The sequence below is a fragment of the Ranitomeya variabilis genome, chromosome 2 (genome assembly GCF_051348905.1).
Source record: "Ranitomeya variabilis isolate aRanVar5 chromosome 2, aRanVar5.hap1, whole genome shotgun sequence".
NCBI lineage: Eukaryota > Metazoa > Chordata > Amphibia > Anura > Dendrobatidae > Ranitomeya > Ranitomeya variabilis.
Window position 1 is genome coordinate 482,962,591 of NC_135233.1, and position 21,526 is coordinate 482,984,116.

Consider the following 21,526-nt stretch of genomic DNA (forward strand, 5'->3'; position numbering starts at 1 on the left):
CGGTTACATGGATACACGGGCAGGCAGCTTGGTGGTCAGTGGAGGAGTATTGCAAGTAGGGGCCGCAGACAGGCTATCAAAGGCCTAAAATAACAAACAATAGGCTCATGGCAGTTTTACAGCGGTTACATGGATACACAGGCAGCTTGGTGGTGAGTGGAGGAGTAGTGCAAGGAGTGTCTGTCCCAGTACTCCCAAAATATAAATAGATGTTAATGTCTCGCAAAACAACCAAAACAAAAAAAAAAGGTGGCATACTTAGGTACAGGGGTGGGCTCATCTACTGAGTTTCTGACATAGTAATTTGGCAGTAACTATTTAATGGTGCCAATATAGGACACAGACACAGACTACTTTAAGTTGCATCATAGATGTCTACAAATTTGTATTGTCAGTGCCAGACATTGAATGATGTCAGCGAATAGACTAAAGATTGGTGGAGCTGTGCGACATAATTTTGCACGTGGTAGAGCACATTTTGAGCTGGGGTAGGGGGGAACTCTCTTGAGGCCGGCGGGACCGCCCCAGGGCCCCTCATGTTACAACGGTGTGTCTGACGTTGGGTGCGCACCACCACCGCCAGAGACACTACATTGTACTATGAGGGACCCAGTAGCAATGCCGTCAACCAAAAGCGAGCACACCCACCTCTTCAGACAAACAGCAGTCTCACGGGTGCTTGCGCCAAGTCGCGATACCACGGCCCCGTGTGGGGAGTTTTGCCATTTAGGGAGGTGTAAACATGTCGTATGCTGTACAATCAGCTGCAGCAAATTAGACATTAGAAAAGTAATTCACAGGCAAGAGCTTTTCATAGGAAAGCTAGGTGTCGGCCGGGCAAGGTGGGGCAAAAGATTTCGAAATCCAGTTGTGGTTCATTTTAATGAATGTTAGATCGTCAACATTTTGGGTAGCCAGACGAGTCCTTTTTTCGGTTAATATTGAACCTGCAGCACTGAATACTCTTTCTGATAGGACACTTGCTGCCGGGCAAGCAAGCTCCTGCAATGCATATTCTGCCAATTCTGGCCAGGTGTCTAATTTGGAGGCCCAGTAATCAAATGGGAATGACGGTTGAGGGAGAACATCGATAAGGGATGAAAAATAGTTAGTAACCATACTGGACAAATGTTGTCTCCTGTCACTTTCAATTGATGCAGCAGTACCTGTCCTGTCTGCGGTCATAGCAAAATCACTCCACAACCTGGTCAGAAAACCCCTCTGTCCAATGCCACTTCTGATGTGTGCACCCCTAACACTCCTAGTCTGCTGCCCCCTGGAGCTCGTGTGAGAACGATCACGTGCGCTGTGTGCTGGGAATGCCTGAAGCAAACGGTCAACAAGAGTTGATTGTTTGGTTGCTAATATTAGTTCCAAGTTCTCATGTGGCATAATATTTTGCAATTTGCCTTTATAGCGTGGATCAAGGAGGCAGGCCAACCAGTAATCGTCATCGTTCATCATTTTCGTAATGCGTGTGTCCCTTTTTAGGATACGTAAGGCATAATCCGCCATGTGGGCCAAAGTTCCAGTTGTCAAATCTCCGGTTGTGATTGGTTGAGGGGCAGTTGCAGGCAAATCTACGTCACTTGTGTCCCTCAAAAAACCAGAACCCGGCCGTGACACGCAACCAAATTCCTGTGCCCCCGGGAAAGGTTCGGCATTAAAAATATACTCATCCCCATCATCCTCCTCGTCCTCCACCTCCTCTTCGCCCGCTACCTCGTCCTGTACACTGCCCTGACCAGACAATGGCTGACTGTCATCAAGGCTTTCCTCTTCCTCTGGTGCAGACGCCTGCTCCTTTATGTGCGTCAAACTTTGCATCAGCAGACGCATTAGGGGGATGCTCATGCTTATTACGGCGTTGTCTGCACTAACCAGCCGTGTGCATTCCTCAAAGCACTGAAGGACTTGACACATGTCTTGTATCTTAGACCACTGCACACCTGACAACTCCATGTCTGCCATCCTACTGCCTGCCCGTGTATCCTCCCACAAATAAATAACAGCACGCCTCTGTTCGCACAGTCTCTGAAGCATGTGCAGTGTTGAGTTCCACCTTGTTGCAACGTCTATGATTAGGCGATGCTGGGGAAGGTTCAAAGACCGCTGATAGGTCTGCATACGGCTGGCGTGTACAGGCGAACGTCGGATATGTGAGCAAAGTGCACGCACTTTGAGGAGCAGGTCGGAGAACCCAGGATAAGTTTTCAATAAGCACTGCACCACCAGGTTTAAGGTGTGAGCCAGGCAAGGAATGTGTTTCAGTTGGGAAAGGGAGATGGCAGCCATGAAATTCCTTCCGTTATCACTCACTACCTTGCCTGCCTCAAGATCTACTGTGCCCAGCCACGACTGCGTTTCTTGTTGCAAGAACTCGGACAGAACTTCCGCGGTGTGTCTATTGTCGCCCAAGCACTTCATAGCCAATACAGCCTGCTGACGCTTGGCAGTAGCTGGCCCATAATGGGACAACTGGTGTGCAACAGTGTCATCTGCCGATGGAGTGGTTGGCAGACTGCGTTCTGTGGAAGAGCTGTAGCTTCTGCAGGAGGACGAGGAGGAGGAGGAGGAGGGGGTGCGAACGCCTACAGCCAACTGTTTCCTAGACCGTGGGCTAGGCACAACTGTCCCTAAATTGATGTCGCCTGTGGACCCTGCATCCACCACATTCACCCAGTGTGCCGTGATGGACACATAACGTCCCTGGCCATGCCTACTGGTCCATGCATCTGTAGTCAGGTGCACCTTTGTACTCACAGATTGCCTGAGTGCATGGACGATGCGCTGTTTAACATGCTGGTGCAGGGCTGGGATGGCTTTTCTGGAAAAAAAGTGTCGACTGGGTAGCTCGTATCGTGGTTCAGCGTACTCCATCAGGGCTTTGAAAGCTTCGCTTTCAACTAACCGGTAGGGCATCATCTCTAACGAGATTAGTCTAGCTATGTGGGCGTTAAAACCCTGTGTACGCGGATGCGAGGATAAGTACTTCCTTTTTCTAACCAGAGTCTCATGTAGGGTGAGCTGGACTGGAGAGCTGGAGATCGTGGAACTTTCGGGTGTGCCGGTGTACATGGCAGACTGAGAGACGGTTGGAGACGGTATTGTTTCCGCCGGTGCCCTAGATGCAATATTTCCTCCTACAAAACTGGTGATTCCCTGACCCTGACTGCTTTTGGCTGGCAAAGAAACCTGCACAGATACTGCCTGTGGTGCGGAAAATGGTGGCCTTACAGTGACGGAAGGGATGTTGCGTTGCTGACTAGCTTCATTGGCCGAGGGTGCTACAACCTTGAGGGACGTTTGGTAGTTAGTCCAGGCTTGAAAATGCATGGTGGTTAAGTGTCTATGCATGCAACTAGTATTTAGACTTTTCAGATTCTGACCTCTGCTTAAGCTAGTTGAACATTTTTGACAGATGACTTTGCGCTGATCAGTTGGATGTTGTTTAAAAAAATGCCAGACTGCACTCTTCCTAGACTCGGATCCCTTTTCAGGGATTGCAGACTGAGCTTTAACCGGATGGCAACGCTGTGCTCCAACAGGTTTTGGCTTTGACACGCGTTTTGGGCCAGATACGGGCCCGGCAGATGTAACCTGTTGCGATGTTGATGCCTGCTGCGGCCCCTCCTCCACCTCCGCTTCTGAACTACTGCCGCCTGCACCCTGTTCCCCCAATGGCTGCCAATCGGGGTCAATAACTGGGTCATCTATTACCTCCTCTTCGAGCTCGTGTGCAACTTCGTCTGTGTCACTGTGTCGGTCGGTGGTATAGCGTTCGTGGCGGGGCAACATAGTCTCATCAGGGTCTGATTGTGGATCTGTACCCTGAGAGGGCAATGTGGTGGTCTGAGTCAAAGGAGCAGCATAGTACTCTGGCTGTGGCTGTGCATCAGTGCACTCCATGTCAGAATATACTTGTAATGGGCATGGCCTGTTAAATGTTTCACTTTCTAAGCCAGGGACGGTATGTGTAAAGAGCTCCATGGAGTGACCCGTTGTGTCGCCTGCTGCATCCTTCTCTCTTGTTGTAGTTTTTGCTGAGGAGGACAAGGAAGCGACTTGTCCCTGACCGTGAACATCCACAAGCGACGCGCTGCTTTTACATTTACCAGTTTCGGAAGAGGAGGCAAAAGAGCTAGAGGCTGAGTCTGCAATGTAAGCCAAAACTTGCTGTTGCTGCTCCGCCTTTAAAAGCGGTTTTCCTACTCCCAGAAAAGAGAGCGTTCGAGGCCTTGTGTAGCCTGACGACGAAACTGGCTCCACAGCTCCAGACTTAGGTGGAATATTTTTATCCCCACGACCACCTGATGCTCCTCTACCACTACCATCATTACCAGCTGACAATGAACGCCCACGACGACCTCTTGCACCAGACTTCCTCATTGTTTTAAAATCTTAACCAAAGTAACTTTATTTGTTGCTGTCAAACAACTTACACGGTGAGCTATAACTTCAGTATGATTTCAATATCCCTTAACAGGTTGGTGAGACCACAAGGAAAATCAGGCACAATGTTACACACTCTGTTTTCTGTGGCACAAAATCACAGAGATGACACACACGCAGGACTGTCACTCAAGCACTAATGTCAATATTAATCTCCCACCTAATTTATTTTTTTTTTTTTCTCAGGGAGACTTTAGAAACCAAATAATATTAAAAAAAAAAAAAAAAAAGGCTTTCTATGGCCCACAATTAGAGAGAGAGAGGTGGCACACCCAGGAGTCAAGACTGGCACACAAGCTGAGAGGGCAATATTACTCTCCCACTGTTTTTTTATGTATTTTTTGTTTTTTCAGGGAGACTTTAGAAACCCAATAATATTTTAAAAAAAAAATAAATAGGCTTTCTATGGCCCACTGAATGAGAGGGAGAGAGGTGGCACACCCAGGAGTCAAGACTGGCACACAAGCTGAAAGGGCAATATTACTCTCCCACTGTTTTTTTAGGTTTTTTTTTTTTTTTCAGGGAGACTTTAGAAACCCAATAATATTTTAAAAAAAAAATAAATAGGCTTTCTATGGCCCACTGAATGAAAGGGAGAGAGGTGGCACACCCAGGAGTCAAGACTGGCACACAAGCTGAAAGGGCAATATTACTCTCCCACTGTTTTTTTATGTATTTTTTGTTTTTTCAGGGAGACTTTAGAAACCCAATAATATTTAAAAAAAAAAATAAATAGGCTTTCTATGGCCCACTGAATGAGAGGGAGAGAGGTGGCACACCCAGGAGTCAAGACTGGCACACAAGCTGAAAGGGCAATATTACTCTCCCACTGTTTTTTTAGGTTTTTTTTGTTTTTTCAGGGAGACTTTAGAAACCCAATAATATTTAAAAAAAAAAATAAATAGGCTTTCTATGGCCCACTGAATGAGAGGGAGAGAGGTGGCACACCCAGGAGTCAAGACTGGCACACAAGCTGAAAGGGCAATATTACTCTCCCACTGTTTTTTTAGGTTTTTTTTTTTTTTTCAGGGAGACTTTAGAAACCAAATAATATAAAAAAAAAAAAAAAAAAAAATAGGCTTGCTATAGCCCACTGAATGAGAGATAGCACACACAGCAGTGGCACACAAGCCCTGACTGAGGCCAATATTTTTCTCCCACTGATTGATGTAGTGTTTTTGTGTTGAGGTAGAATTTAGAACACAAATCACGGAAAAAATAAATAGGCTTTCTATGGCCCACTGAATGAAAGGGAGAGAGGTGGCACACCCAGGAGTCAAGACTGGCACACAAGCTGAAAGGGCAATATTACTCTCCCACTGTTTTTTTATGTATTTTTTGTTTTTTCAGGGAGACTTTAGAAACCCAATAATATTTAAAAAAAAAAATAAATAGGCTTTCTATGGCCCACTGAATGAGAGGGAGAGAGGTGGCACACCCAGGAGTCAAGACTGGCACACAAGCTGAAAGGGCAATATTACTCTCCCACTGTTTTTTTAGGTTTTTTTTTTTTTTTTCAGGGAGACTTTAGAAACCCAATAATATTTTAAAAAAAAAATAAATAGGCTTTCTATGGCCCACTGAATGAGAGGGAGAGAGGTGGCACACCCAGGAGTCAAGACTGGCACACAAGCTGAAAGGGCAATATTACTCTCCCACTGTTTTTTTAGGTTTTTTTTTTTTTTTCAGGGAGACTTTAGAAACCCAATAATATTTAAAAAAAAAAATAAATAGGCTTTCTATGGCCCACTGAATGAAAGGGAGAGAGGTGGCACACCCAGGAGTCAAGACTGGCACACAAGCTGAAAGGGCAATATTACTCTCCCACTGTTTTTTTATGTATTTTTTGTTTTTTCAGGGAGACTTTAGAAACCCAATAATATTTTTAAAAAAAAATAAATAGGCTTTCTATGGCCCGCTGAATGAGAGGGAGAGAGGTGGCACACCCAGGAGTCAAGACTGGCACACAAGCTGAAAGGGCAATATTATTCTCCCACTGTTTTTTTAGGTTTTTTTTTTTTTTTCAGGGAGAATTAGAAACCAAATAATATTAAAAAAAAAAAATAAATAGGCTTTCTATGGCCCACTGAATGAGAGGGAGAGAGGTGGCACACCCAGGAGTCAAGACTGGCACACAAGCTGAAAGGGCAATATTACTCTCCCACTGTTTTTTTAGGTTTTTTTTTTTTTTTCAGGGAGACTTTAGAAACCAAATAATATTAAAAAAAAAAAAAAAAAAAAAAAAATAGGCTTGCTATAGCCCACTGAATGAGAGATAGCACACACAGCAGTGGCACACAAGCCCTGACTGAGGCCAATATTTTTCTCCCACTGATTGATGTAGTGTTTTTGTGTTGAGGTAGAATTTAGAACACAAATCACGGAAAAAATAAATAGGCTTTCTATGGCCCACTGAATGAAAGGGAGAGAGGTGGCACACCCAGGAGTCAAGACTGGCACACAAGCTGAAAGGGCAATATTACTCTCCCACTGTTTTTTTATGTATTTTTTGTTTTTTCAGGGAGACTTTAGAAACCCAATAATATTTAAAAAAAAAAATAAATAGGCTTTCTATGGCCCACTGAATGAGAGGGAGAGAGGTGGCACACCCAGGAGTCAAGACTGGCACACAAGCTGAAAGGGCAATATTACTCTCCCACTGTTTTTTTAGGTTTTTTTTTTTTTTTTCAGGGAGACTTTAGAAACCCAATAATATTTTAAAAAAAAAATAAATAGGCTTTCTATGGCCCACTGAATGAGAGGGAGAGAGGTGGCACACCCAGGAGTCAAGACTGGCACACAAGCTGAAAGGGCAATATTACTCTCCCACTGTTTTTTTAGGTTTTTTTTTTTTTTTCAGGGAGACTTTAGAAACCCAATAATATTTAAAAAAAAAAATAAATAGGCTTTCTATGGCCCACTGAATGAAAGGGAGAGAGGTGGCACACCCAGGAGTCAAGACTGGCACACAAGCTGAAAGGGCAATATTACTCTCCCACTGTTTTTTTATGTATTTTTTGTTTTTTCAGGGAGACTTTAGAAACCCAATAATATTTTTAAAAAAAAATAAATAGGCTTTCTATGGCCCGCTGAATGAGAGGGAGAGAGGTGGCACACCCAGGAGTCAAGACTGGCACACAAGCTGAAAGGGCAATATTATTCTCCCACTGTTTTTTTAGGTTTTTTTTTTTTTTTCAGGGAGAATTAGAAACCAAATAATATTAAAAAAAAAAAATAAATAGGCTTTCTATGGCCCACTGAATGAGAGGGAGAGAGGTGGCACACCCAGGAGTCAAGACTGGCACACAAGCTGAAAGGGCAATATTACTCTCCCACTGTTTTTTTAGGTTTTTTTTTTTTTTTCAGGGAGACTTTAGAAACCAAATAATATTAAAAAAAAAAAAAAAAAAAAAAAAATAGGCTTGCTATAGCCCACTGAATGAGAGATAGCACACACAGCAGTGGCACACAAGCCCTGACTGAGGCCAATATTTTTCTCCCACTGATTGATGTAGTGTTTTTGTGTTGAGGTAGAATTTAGAACACAAATCACGGAAAAAATAAATAGGCTTTCTATGGCCCACTGAATGAAAGGGAGAGAGGTGGCACACCCAGGAGTCAAGACTGGCACACAAGCTGAAAGGGCAATATTACTCTCCCACTGTTTTTTTATGTATTTTTTGTTTTTTCAGGGAGACTTTAGAAACCCAATAATATTTTTTAAAAAAAATAAATAGGCTTTCTATGGCCCACTGAATGAGAGGGAGAGAGGTGGCACACCCAGGAGTCAAGACTGGCACACAAGCTGAAAGGGCAATATTACTCTCCCACTGTTTTTTTAGGTTTTTTTTTTTTTTCAGGGAGACTTTAGAAACCAAATAATATTAAAAAAAAAAAAAAAAAATAGGCTTGCTATAGCCCACTGAATGAGAGATAGCACACACAGCAGTGGCACACAAGCCCTGACTGAGGCCAATATTTTTCTCCCACTGATTGATGTAGTGTTTTTGTGTTGAGGTAGATTTTAGAACACAAATCACGGAAAAAATAAATAGGCTTTCTATGGCCCACTCAGTGAGAGATGGCACACACAGGGATGGCACTGTAGCAGAAATGCCAATCTTAATCTCCCACAAAAAAAAAAAAAAAAAAAAAAAACTGTCCTACAATTACTATCTCCCTGCAGTAATGTAAGCCAGGTATGGCAGGCAGCAATAGGAGTGGACTGATGCACAAATTAAATAAAAAGTGTGGACAAACAAAAAAGATAGCTGTGCAGAAAGGAAGGAACAAGAGGATATGTGCTTTGAAAAAAGCAGTTGGTTTCCACAGTGGCGTACACACAGCAATACAGCTATCACGGAGCCTTCTAGGGCAGCCCAATGAGCTACAGCGCTGAGGGGAAAAAAAAAAAAAAATAGCTTCCACAGTCCCTGCACACCGAAGGTGGTGTTGGACAGTGGAAATCGCTGCAGCACAAGCGGTTTGGTGGTTAGTGGACCCTGCCTAACGCTCTCCCTGCTTCTGACGAAGCGGCAGCAACCTCTCCCTAAGCTCAGATCAGCAGCAGTAAGATGGCGGTCGGCGGGAACGCCCCTTTATAGCCCCTGTGACGCCGCAGACAGCAAGCCAATCACTGCAATGCCCTTCTCTAAGATGGTGGGGACCAGGATCTATGTCATCACGCTGCCCACACTCTGCGTTCACCTTCATTGGCTGAGAAATGGCGCTTTTCGCGTCATTGAAACGCGACTTTGGCGCGAAAGTCGCGTACCGCATGGCCGACAAGCACAGGGGTCGGATCGGGTTTCATGAGACGCCGACTTAGCCAAAAGTCGGCGACTTTTGAAAATGATCGACCCGTTTCGCTCAACCCTACTCATTGGTGACGTCACTGGCACAGGGCCCCTCATAGTACGCAAAAGTGTCTCTGCCGGTGGGAGGCTCCCCCGCCGTCAATCACAATGCCGTACTTTGAGGGGCCCTGTGCCAGTGGCAATGCGAACGAGTGTGCCCCCCCTGCTTGCTCAGGATCACAGCATTTGCAACGTTGAAATACTTACCTCTCCCTGCTCCACCGCCGTGATGTAGTCCCCGTTTCCTGGGCCCACAAAAAACTTGAGCCAGCCCTACTCCCCCCACAACTGTTGCCAAATGACCCCCAAATTTTCAATGGCTAACTATTATTATAAGGTAAATTAACCTTAAGTAACAAGAATTGATGTTTTTGGCATTAAAATGGGCTCTGTTGGTGTTTTCCTGTCCTCCACTCACTGCCGACTTTGATTCTCCATTGACTTGCATTGGGTTTTGTGTTTCGGTCGGATCCCCGACTTTTCGCAGTAATCGGCCGATTTCACCCGACCCGACTTTTGACAAAGTCGGGTTTCGCGAAACCCGACTCGATCCTGAAAAAGTAAAAGTCGCTCAACCCTAATGATGGCTATGTAAAAGCAATTGATCTCCTGTCTGCCTACTGTTTTTTGTAGTGCTACACAAAAGAAAAAAAGAGATTTGGTACCTTGTTAGCCAGTTGAAAAAATAATGCTCTCAGTGAGTACACTGAGAGCATTATAGTGCTAGACAGTACTACTTATGCTGGGAAATGTACTTTCTTGAGGGAACACAAACAAAAGACAGTTCCCAAATTAGTGCTAATTTTTAAATGCTTAGTGACAACAAGTCATAGCTTTTTCACTTAGAAAATAGCACTACTCTTTTGTATCTCTAAAAAAGGGGATACTTTTTGGATGGTTTAAAATGAAGCCTTTCTAATTGCAAAACAATTTTGTGATTTGAAATCCAATTCTGGCTCTCAAAAAGAGAAAAATCTTCACTCCTAGATGAGAAACAATAAAGAATTTAGTTTCAAAGTAATTTACCCATCTCCTTACCTAAAGGGTTAAAGTTTGGATTGCTTAAAAGTTAAATAAGCTACTGGTTGCCACCTGTTACCAAACATTTTCTCCAAGCCAGATAGATTGAAATCAATTGGCATAAAAAAGCTGTGTTTGCATTAGAGAGCTCAATTGAGTGCAAGAGACTTTAGGGAGAATTCAAAGTATTACAGTGGCATGTAAAAGTTTGAACATCCCTGGTCAAAATTACTGTTATTGTGAACAGTTAAGCAAGTGTTGATGATGAAATGGTCTCTAAAAGGCATAAGTATAAAGGTGACATATTTCCTTCATATTTTAGGAAAAAAAATATATTGTCATCTTTTACATTTTAAAAATTACAAAAAGGAAAATGGGCTAATGCAAAAGTTTGGGCACCATTGGAGATGTGTGTACTCAGATAACTTTGACCAAGGTTTCAGACCTTAATTAGCCTATTACTGTCATGGCTTGATCACTATCATTGTTAGGAAAGGCAAGGTTATGCAAAATTCCCAACTTTATGAAAACCCAGCCTCCTCTAACCTCGTGTCAAAAAGAAGCACCCATTGTTTTTTCTAAGCAGCTGCCTAGCATCCTGAAAATGACAATGGTGGAGGCCCAGAAAGCAAAACAAGGCTACAGGAAGATAGTAAAGCATTTTCAAGTTGACCTTTCCTCAGTTCAAAATGTAATTTAGAAATGGCAGTTAACAGGAACAGTGGAGGTCAAGATAAGGTCTGTAAGACCAAGCAAAATTTCAGTGAGAGCTGCTAGAGAGGCAAATTGGAATCCCCACTTGACTGAAAAAGACTTTCAGAAAAATTTACTAGACTCTGTAGTGGTATACATTGTTGTACTCTTCAGAGACACTTGCACAAATATGGCCTTGTTGAAAAAGTTTTGTAATTTTTACAATGTAAAATATGACACTATATATATATCTATATATATAATTGTCTAAGGGTTTTTCCGTCTGTCTGTCTGTCTGTCTGTCTGTCTGTCTGTCCTGGAAATCCCGCGTCTCTGATTGGTCGACCAATCAGCGACGGGCACAGCATGGCAACGATGATGTCATAATGGAAATCCCGCATCTCTGATTGGCCAGTCCTCGACCAATCAGCGACGGGCACAGTATCGACGTAGATGTCATAATGGTTGCCATGGCGACGATGATGTCATAAAGGTTGCCTCGACCAATCAGCGACGGGCACAGTCTGCCGCGAATTCGCCTCGACCAATCAGCGACGGACACAGTATTGACGTAGATGTCATAATGGTTGCCATGGCGACGATGATGTCATAAAGGTTGCCTCGACCAATCAGTGATGGGCAGTCTGCCGCGAATTCTGGAATCATCATTGTCCATATACTACGGGGACATGCATATTCTAGAATACCCGATGCATTAGAATCGGGCCACAGTCTAGTATATATATATATATATATATATATATATATATATATATATACACTGTCTGTCTGTCTGTCTTTCTGTCTGTCTGTCCTGGAAATCCCGCGTCTCTGATTGGTCGAGGCCGCCAGGGCACAGCATGGCGACCATGATGTCATAAAGGTTGCCTTGACCAATCAGCGACGGGCACAGTCTGCCGCCAGGCCTCAACCAATCAGCGACGGGCACAGTATCGACGTAGATGTCAAAATGGTTGCCATGGCGACGATGATGTCATAAAGGTTGCCTCGACCAATCAGCGACGGGCACAGTCTGCCGCGAATTCTGGAATCATCATTGTCCATATACTACGGGGACATGCATATTCTAGAATACCCGATGCATTAGAATCGGGCCACAGTCTAGTATACATATATTTGCCTCAAATAGATGTAGAGATGATTTTATCTTCAATTTTCTTAACTGTTCACAATGATATGGTAATTTTGACTGGGGGTGCCAAACTTTTACATACCATGGTATACAAATTTTTTGGGCGATTAAATGCAAATTTATTTCCTGTTAATAAAATTTGAGAGGGGAAATGTTAGGGGTCGAGTTCCTGCCTCTGCACAGGGGGAATCTCGAGCCATCTCCGCTGCGGTCTCCCATTCTTCTCCTGCCACAGTGGAGCCTGCTCAGCAGAGGCGTCGGTCCTAGCTTCATGCTCAGTCTGACACTGTGCGAAGGGTTACTGCTGCCTTTCCAGCTTCTGCCATTATAGCCAGTACTGGTCAGCGGCGAGCAGACGTCTTTGGGACTAAGTCCTACTTTTCCCCTTCTGAGCATGCCCTGGGTAAGATCTCTCATTGGAGATCAAGGGTCACATGCTCAGGTACTGCAGCTATTCCCATTGGTACTCTAGGAAGGTCCTGAATTTGCTCAAGTTCTGTGGCAGCCTCCCATTGGTCCTTTTTTGGAAGGTCCTGTAGTTGCTGCAGCTATAAAAGGTGTGCATGTCCGCACGGCCATGCGCTAGTATCTTTCTAAATTATGTGCTTTGTGCCAGTGTGGTCATGTAAGATTGTATTCAGTGACCCGGCTGAAATAAGCCCCTAGAATACCAGCACCTCCGGTGAGGAGATTGTGTGTTGAGTGTATTCAGGGACCCGGCTGAAATAAGCCCTTAGAATACCGGCACCTCTGGTGAGGAGATTGTGTGCATGCATGACCACTGACTGCTCTCTGTTGGGCAGTCAGCCTGTGCTCCTGTGTAGTATAACAGGGCGCAGTGCTTTGCTTTCACGGCTACTCTGTGAAGTAACAGAGTTAGTCTATACCGCCAAATAGTGCCACCATTTACTAGCAGCAGGTCCCCCTGCACGGTGGACCCCGGACTGCGAACGCATCAATAATAATAAACATCTATATTTACTCGGTGCGTTCCGCTAGCCCTAACAGGAAATTTGTTAATAACATTATATAAGGTTGTCAGAAGAAGAGTGTAGAGGTAGGAAAGCACATGACATAAAGGTGAAAAAAAGAATGCATAGAAAAGAAGAGGACTGGCCCCACTAGAATCATGAAGAGGAAAGACATATTTAGCAAAACTATAAAAGGGAGGCAGAAGTAAGAAATTAAAAGGTACAAAGCATAATTTTGTCATTAACTAACAAAAGTGTAAAAAGTAACTTTATAAATGAAAACAAAGTAATGCAATGCTCACATTTTCCCTTGAATCGTGGGAATATGGTCAGTGACTTCTATGAGAAGTTCGTTGATCTTTACAGATAATTGAAAGATGGTTGGCAGTTGTCTATTCCATGCCTGCTGAATTTGAATATTAAAGTCTTCGTAGTGTCTCCCACAGTGTGAAGCAAAAAGATAGTTGCATATTCCAGGAAAACGATAAATTTCCCCATCAAAAGTCCGGAAATGGAAGTTTCCCCAGGTGCTGCACACTCCACTTTGTTTAGGTTTTATAACTGTATTAAAACAAACAGAACTGAATTAATGTATAACTTATGACAAAATGGTTATAACACAAATGATGCATAGAATAAAACAAAAACAAGCACTATGTAATGTTAAGGCTGTGTCTGCATGGACAAAAAATAATGCAATATGTTGTTTGGTAAAAGAGAAGACACCTTGACAAAAAGGTCCATCATGAGATGGATTATTATCATTTTTGTTTATTCTGCTCTTTGGAAACAAAGATCACTTTTTTTCCAAAAAATAAGAATAATTTTCTTTGTTGGATCACACTTTTCTATGTTGAATCAGACAAAACATTAGAAGCTCTTAAATAACATAATATAAAAAAATACATGTTCCTGTCTACTTTTTTGTACAACAAGAAAAAAAAGAGCATGAACCGCACCTCCAAAAATCATACGTTGATCTAAAGCCGCTAGGCAAAAATTTATATTACTGAACATGAGGTTTTCAGTTTAACATTCTGATCAGACTGTATGAAGCCCACTGCCCACTAAGTGCTCCTTTCATTTTGGTGCTGGTGCTGTGTGGCGGCCATTGTTGCCGTGGCTTTGTGCTGGTGGGGCGGCGCGGTCTGGAGTCATGGGGGCTCAGTCTTGCAGCATGGGTGCTGTGGGGCAACAGGCCGTCCGCCCTGTTGGTGCATTGCCGCTGTGGCGGTGGTTGGCGCATGGCTCCGCTCCGTTAGGGCGGTAGGACCCACTACGAGGTTTGCCGTGAAGTGGCAGTGGGCTTCATACAGTCTGATCAAAATGTTAAACTGAAAACCTCATGTTCAGTAATATAAATTTTTGCCTAGCGGCTTTAGATCAACGTATGATTCTTTGAGGTGCGGTTCATGCTCTTTTTTTTTTCTTGTTGTACAAAGCCTGTCTACTTTTTGCCTGTTGCATACTATTTTTTTCCATAATATCCACCAAATGTGTCCTGTGCAATGGTTACTGAAGGGAAGCAGCTGGAAAATTCCTGGAAGGAAGGTATGTGTCATGGAGGTGGCTAGACTCGGTGATGTAGTTCTCAAGGACGAAGGCTACAGCAGCGACTGAGAGGGTTTTTTAATGGGCACAGATTTTTTGGTCCAGATTTTAGGAGCAAAAAGAAGAGCAGGGTGGGACTGGCCACTCTCAAACCTCCATTCCAGGTTTTGATGGGACTATTCAGTGCTGTCTTTGTATGGGAGAAGGGAAGGAGTCTAAGGTTGTTTAGACTCTGCAAGACCTGTAAACGAACGGGTGTGCCCATCCTGTGGTAGGAACTGTTCATTTTCTTTTGCACCTTTTTCATAGAAAAGGCTGTTTTTGTTTTGTTTGGAGTCCTCCAGAATTTTTAAACTTGATAAACCTTTTCTGACTGGACCAGAGACATTTCTACATCACACATAAGCAGTAGCTAAGTCCTATCTCTTAAATCCTTTTGATCAGAGAAAGGATTCCTGCTGCGGGGTTGGCCAGTCAGGCAATGTCAACCAGAGAACAAAAAGGAGCCTTTTCTTAACAGAACTTAATAAACTGGGTAAAAATTCTGAGAAGGAATCAAAAGAACACTGGGTAGGTCTTTTATACCTAATGTTTCTGCTATACCTACTATGAAAATTCAAGTAGGGAATGTATAATCCTCATATTAAAATCAGTCTGGCTCATTAGATCAAATGTATTCAATATTTCTAGGTAGACTGTCAGCTGCAGCTTGTACTAAACACTATGAGTCTTTAGCAGCCACAGCATTGGGGGGGACATGCAGGGACTTTTCAATCACGCAAGGTGAGTGGGGATTCAGCATAACAGCAGAATTACACTAGGTGGGTTGACACTAAGTTTAAACTTTTAAAAATTATTATACAGCCAATATGAAATGGATTTATTTACTACTGTAGGTAGTTCATATTCTGAAATCTAGGAATGTAATTTCTGCAATGAACTATCTTTTACTTTGCTTTGAAAAAGTGTTACAATTTTTTTTTTTTTTTTTAAATCAATCCAAGCAAGGACATTCCAAATTTTGAGGTTAATGTTAGGCTGAGTTCAAATCTGCATTTTTTATTTCTGTTGTTTTGCTCCTTCACAGGATAAGATCATTAAATTTAAGGCAGTGCAGTAGCTGTTGCATTGAAGAATTTTGAGGAACCTAATAGAACCATGGACTGAAATGGTGATCATAATCTTCCTGTTATGGCTAATAGAAAAAAATTGGAGTCCGGCTAAACAGAACTGGATTTTCCTTTTCTTTTTCTTTTTCAAACAAAAATATAGTGCACACAAAAGAAAAATTGACGTGGTCGACATGACCCCGTCGACACTGCAGTAAGCAGTCTTACTCATTCCTGTTATGGTGTCTGACATTTTACAAGATAAAATATTGCCACTTCCGATGCCAATGTCTACATAGCCTAAAGGAAGAAAATGATCAACTGGACTGTATATGATTTATGCCAGAAGAATGATGCATTGCCAAAAATGTAGAAACAGAGTCAAACAGCATGTCTGTACCGGTCTCTATATGATCAAGATAAATTTGATAAAGACCTGGTTGGACGATCATTGGTCTTTGTTTTCACCATTGGGATTAAAAAATCAACACTTGAGCAAAACAAGCATCACTCTTTCACTTTTTCAGTGGCAAGGTTACCCTTCTGAACATAGCTTTAGTGAGTCAGTTATGTTTTGAGGTTTCTTGTTCTTACCTTGACTATATTTGGATAAACTTCTCTGGCCTCTATATTTTGGTATATATTCATCACTTGCATGTTCATTTTCCGCTAGGTAGCAATGTCGTTGAGGGTCTATAAAATTAAAATCAAAATTGTTTCATAGTAAAAAAAATGAATAAAAACACTTCAAAATAGTAAAAAATGTGCTAAGAAATGTGAAAAATGCATGGCACTGTCTACATTCATACTTGAATAATAATAATAATGAAAAGCTTTTAGGTCAGATGCTGTTATGGATATATGACAGAGTTTTAGTCTGTATAGTGTAAGTATATTAAAGGGAACCTGTCACCACAAATTGGCGGGATATGTAAATGCCTTTTTTCCAGTCCGATGGGCAGCGTTTCATCTTGATTTCTCCACCCCATCCGTCCCTGTTGTCCGCAATATGTTCGTGAATTAGAGTACTTGTCCTCCATAGTTCGCGCGTGCGCAATGCAATCTTAGCTCGCGCACGTGCAGTATGCTTTGCCCAACTGCGGGCAAAGCTGAAAAGCATTACTGCATATGCACCAACGCACTATGTCCCAGAACACAGCAAAATACTTCCGGGACATAGTGCGCGGGCGCATGCGCAGTAATGCTTTTCAGCTTTGCCCACAGTTGGGCAAAGCATACTGCGCGTGCACGGGTGAAGATTGCTTTGCACACGCGCAAACTATGGATGCCAAGTTGTCTAATACACGAACAAATTGCGGACAACAGGGATGGATGGGGTGGAGAAATTAAGACGAAACGCCGCCCATCGGACAAGAAAAAAGGCATTTACATATCCTGCCTATTTGAGGTGACAGGTTCCCTTTAAGTTTAAATCTACTAGATGAATTACCTTGTGCCAGTCTATCTACTGGCTAACATGGTACAAAGATATATATCTTTACTTTGTGCCAGCATTTTGCCACATTTTGTCACACAGTGTTGAACACCAAGTCAAGCCCTTTTCATCTAAGTGATGCCCCTTTCAACAAGGCCAATCCGCCTTGTTGTACAAGGAACATAAAGCATCTAAATCTCATAATAACTATACATTTTTTGGCATATTTAGCTTAATAAATCTCCTGTCCTGTTGTTTGCTGACAATGCCATATAATGTCTAAAGAATTGACTAGGTTTTAACACCTTACGAAAGGCACCGGTCTGGTGCTAAAATGTGTTGGTGCTAATAAAAACCGTTTTGGTATCCCAAGGCTTTTCATTCTCACAGTGCAGTCAGCTTCCATTTTTGCATTAAACATTTGTCTTGTCACAATCTAGGGTCAGGAAAAACAGGGTATAAAGTTTGATATAGAAGATGACAAAGACCAGGCTGAGACTTCAAATGATGATCAATCAACATCAGATCAATATTCCTGTATTTTATACTTTATTTATCCTGGTTGAAGTTCAATAATAAATGCCATGTAAGCTTCAAGAAAAACAATTCAATAAAAAGTAGGAATTATAGGTTTGGCAACCATAAGTGACCAGATCATTAATTTCTAGATGACCTCTAATCCAGGGGTCTCAAACATAAGGCCCACGAGCCACATGCAGCCCCTGAGGCTGCTTCACATGGCTTGCAGGCACTGTAGACCCCTTGGTGATCCCTGCCCGATGGCAGCATTTTATATCAGCTGAACTGCTGCCCCGAGGAATGGGAGTTGGTATTTCTCTGTGCCAGCTGTCAAGCTGACAGCCAGTACAGAGAAGCTGCAGCGCGCCAGTTCCCAGTAATAAATTGTACTCATGTCTTTCAGGTGCAAGTACAATTGAAGCTCTGACCTCTGGGTCAGAGTGACTCCAGCAGCATGATCAGGTCTGTAGTGTGGGGAGCACTACTAAATATGCCAATGAGAATAAATAAGGTGCTGCTGATGTCACTTGCCGTTACCCTGAGGCTCACATTGGTGGGAAGTGCTCCACATTAGTGGAGCTAAAAACACTGAAGATTGGGGGGGGGGTTATTACTGTGTGTTGTCTTTACTGTGTGGGGGTATTACTGCATATGTGGGTATTACTGTGTGTTAGCATTACTCTGTGTGTGTGGGGGGTATTTACGTTGTGTGAGAGGTATTACTGTGTGTTGGTAATTACTCTGTGGGGGCATTTACCGTGTGTGAGGGTATTTCCTGCCATGGGGGAGGTATTTACTGTGTGGGCAAAGTATTTACTGCGTGGGGGGTATTTACTGCCATGGGGAGGTATTTAGAGTGTGGGTGAGTTATTTACTGCATCTGGAGGTATTTACTGCCATGGGTGAGGTATTTGCTGTGTATGTGGGGGAGAAATGTATGTCCTGGCGGCATTTACTGCCTGGGGGGTTTACTGTGTTTGGGTGAGACTTAATGTAACGGGCTTGAAGAAGAGTTACTGTGATGATATTTAGTGTAACTGGCCAATTATTTATTCAGTGTAGGGCAGATATTTTTATTCAGGAGCATTATAAAGACACTGCTATCTTTAAGGGCCTCATGTGGGGATGTGCTGCAGGAGACAGGTGAAGATAATAATAATAATAATAATAATAATAATAATAATCTTTATTTTTATATAGCGCTAACATAATCCACAGCACTTTACAGTTTGCACACATTTTCATCTCTGTCCCCAATGGGGCTCCCAATCTAAATTCCCTATCAGTATGTCTTTGGAGTGTGGGAGGAAACCGGAGAACCCAGAGGAAACCCAAGCAAACACGAGAAGAACATACAAACTCCTTGCAGATGTTGTCCTTGGTAGGATTTGAACCAATGGAAGATGTAAGTCTGCAGAGACGAGTTGTGGATGAGAAAACTTATCCTGGCGTCTGAACAAGATGAAGAAGAAAAGAAAGAGAATGACTCCAGAGACAACATCATCTATAAGGAACCTGGTTGCAATTTTTTTTGTGATACTGACTAATTCTCATATTTGTATTTGTTAGAAGCACCATTAAAGGGGTTTTCCAAGTTTGTGATGAGTCTGCAGTCATTCTTTGTGACCGCAGACTTATGAATTCTCACAGTGTGCACTGCACGCTTTCAGGATTCTCTTGTGCCGGTGATTTTCATATATACAGTCACATGCTGACTAGACCTGCATGGCCTCACTCAATGAAAATGAATTGAGCAAGGCCAGACAAGTCTAGATGGAAGGTGGCCAGAAGTATACAAATCAGATACTTGTGCAAAGGAGAATCCTAAAAGTAAGCAGTGTTTGCACTGTGAGAATTCAGAAGCTGCAGTCGCTTATAGTGACTGAAGACTTTCATCTCTAACCTAGATGAGCCCTTTAATTATAAAATGATGCTCTGTAGCCAATACTAATAGTGTATAATACCCTCACTGTCATGGTTCAGCTATGCAGGTTCCAGCAGTCATCACATGGCTGCGTCACTAATGCGATTTTCCTACTTATGTTCACGTGGCAACGAGCTTCTCTTCCTGCCTCTCTGTTTTTTCACTGAACATTGAATTAGGAAGAGTAGCTTGTCGGCACGTGACTAAGTGTACATGTCCCATATGTGCTTGAGGGGCGAAAAGCACTAAACTGAGATCTTGCCCCTGGTGGCAGAAAACCTAAATACACCTCTGCTGTCATGCGCCAGCTTGCAGATGTCAGCTGCTGGCCTCTGATTGGCCGGCGACTTGCATTTATATTACTCTGCGTATGTCTTATATTGTATGTCTCTATGCGGCAATACATTTGAATTGAATGTGCGTCCAGAGCCACACATTCTACTGAAATAAAGTGTTGCTTTGTCCTTCAAAGAATGCGGCCCCCCAAATTCAAATTTTTCCCACATACCCAGCTGAGTTTGAGACCCCTGATATAGTATGTAAAAAAGAAAACTAAAGTTTGCATTTGAGGATAATAAATAATAAAATACCTGCGCTAGATGAGTACCCCGAATTAGGTTCTGTCCCAGAACGTTATCTTACCGGACACAAAACTGCAAAGCTAATGTACATAGGTCAAATGTGTAACGATTTTAGGATACTACACCATTACCTCAATGGTCCGCAGCGGTGATGAGGAATCTTCCGTTCAGCTTTTTTCGCCGACTGTCCAGTATAAGATCTTCAGGTAGGCAGGCTGTATGCGCTGCCCCGGCCGGTAGCAAAACGCCCCAAGCTTGCCTACCGCATGTGATGAGTGAGCGCTAATAGAGCCGTTAGGTTCTCCGCCGAAGCAGGACCTACCGTGACGTCACGAGCACGTGAGTAAACACGTGACTCGGCTAAGGAAAGCAAATCCAACGCATTTCGGAACTGCCGCGTTCCTTCCTCAGGGATGGTCCGTGGTAGCAGTCCCATACTTTAAATAGACTATAGCGCTCACCCCTCACTAATATCAATTAAAGGCAAAAAGCTCTATCTCGCTGTTGAGACCCCTCGGAGCTAGAGTGTCCAATTCGAATATCATTTTAGTCTCTTCTCTGGACATCTGTTTAATGTAATCTCCTTTTCTCCAGCTCCTGTGTACCACTTTCAGGCCTGTAACCAAAGTGTCCCTAAATGAGCCCCCATGATGGGTTAGAAAATGTTTAGATAAAGGGTGGCCTTGGAATTTTTTATTGATATTTCTCAGATGTTCATTTATCCTTACATGCAGGGAACGCTTGGTCCTCCCTACATAAATCTTGTCGCAAGGGCACCTTATGGCATAAATAACCCCTACTGTATTACAGGATATATAATCCCTGATTTGCCAGTCCCTGGTAGAGTTGGAAAATAAGAGTTGTTTTTTTGTATTTAGTAGTCTGCAGGGTTTACATCTCCGACACGGGTAGAAACCTGGCTGTTTACAGAAAAAAGGATACTGTTTATCCCGATGAAGATGTGGTACTGTAGGGGCTATTTTATTACCCAAATTATTGGCTCTTCTGTAAATAAATACTGGGCGATCGGGGATCGTCTCTCCTATGATCTTGTCTTCTTTTAAAATGTCCCAATGCTTATTTACTATCCTCCTAAGAAGATGGGTATTTGCATTGAACTGTGTGGTAATAGGGACCATTTCAAATGGAGATTGTTTATCTGTTTTAATTTTATCTTTCAGAAGTTGGGATCTAGGTATCCCACTGATTATCTCCTTTGTATTAGATAGAGAGCTGTGGCAATACCCCTTCTGTATAAATTT

General features: G+C 42.9%; 1 protein-coding gene across 1 annotated transcript in view; it reads right to left on the reverse strand.

The window, feature by feature from the left end:
* Nucleotides 1-21,526, reverse strand: part of LOC143806868 (mucin-2-like) — a 373,557-nt gene that overhangs the window by 331,949 nt on the left and 20,082 nt on the right. Inside the window, exons 2-3 of the mRNA XM_077287848.1 lie at nt 16,400-16,498; nt 13,448-13,706 (exon numbers count right to left, since the gene is read on the reverse strand). Coding sequence (XP_077143963.1) covers nt 13,448-13,706; nt 16,400-16,498 — 358 coding nt within the window. The remainder of the gene's footprint in view (nt 1-13,447; nt 13,707-16,399; nt 16,499-21,526) is intronic.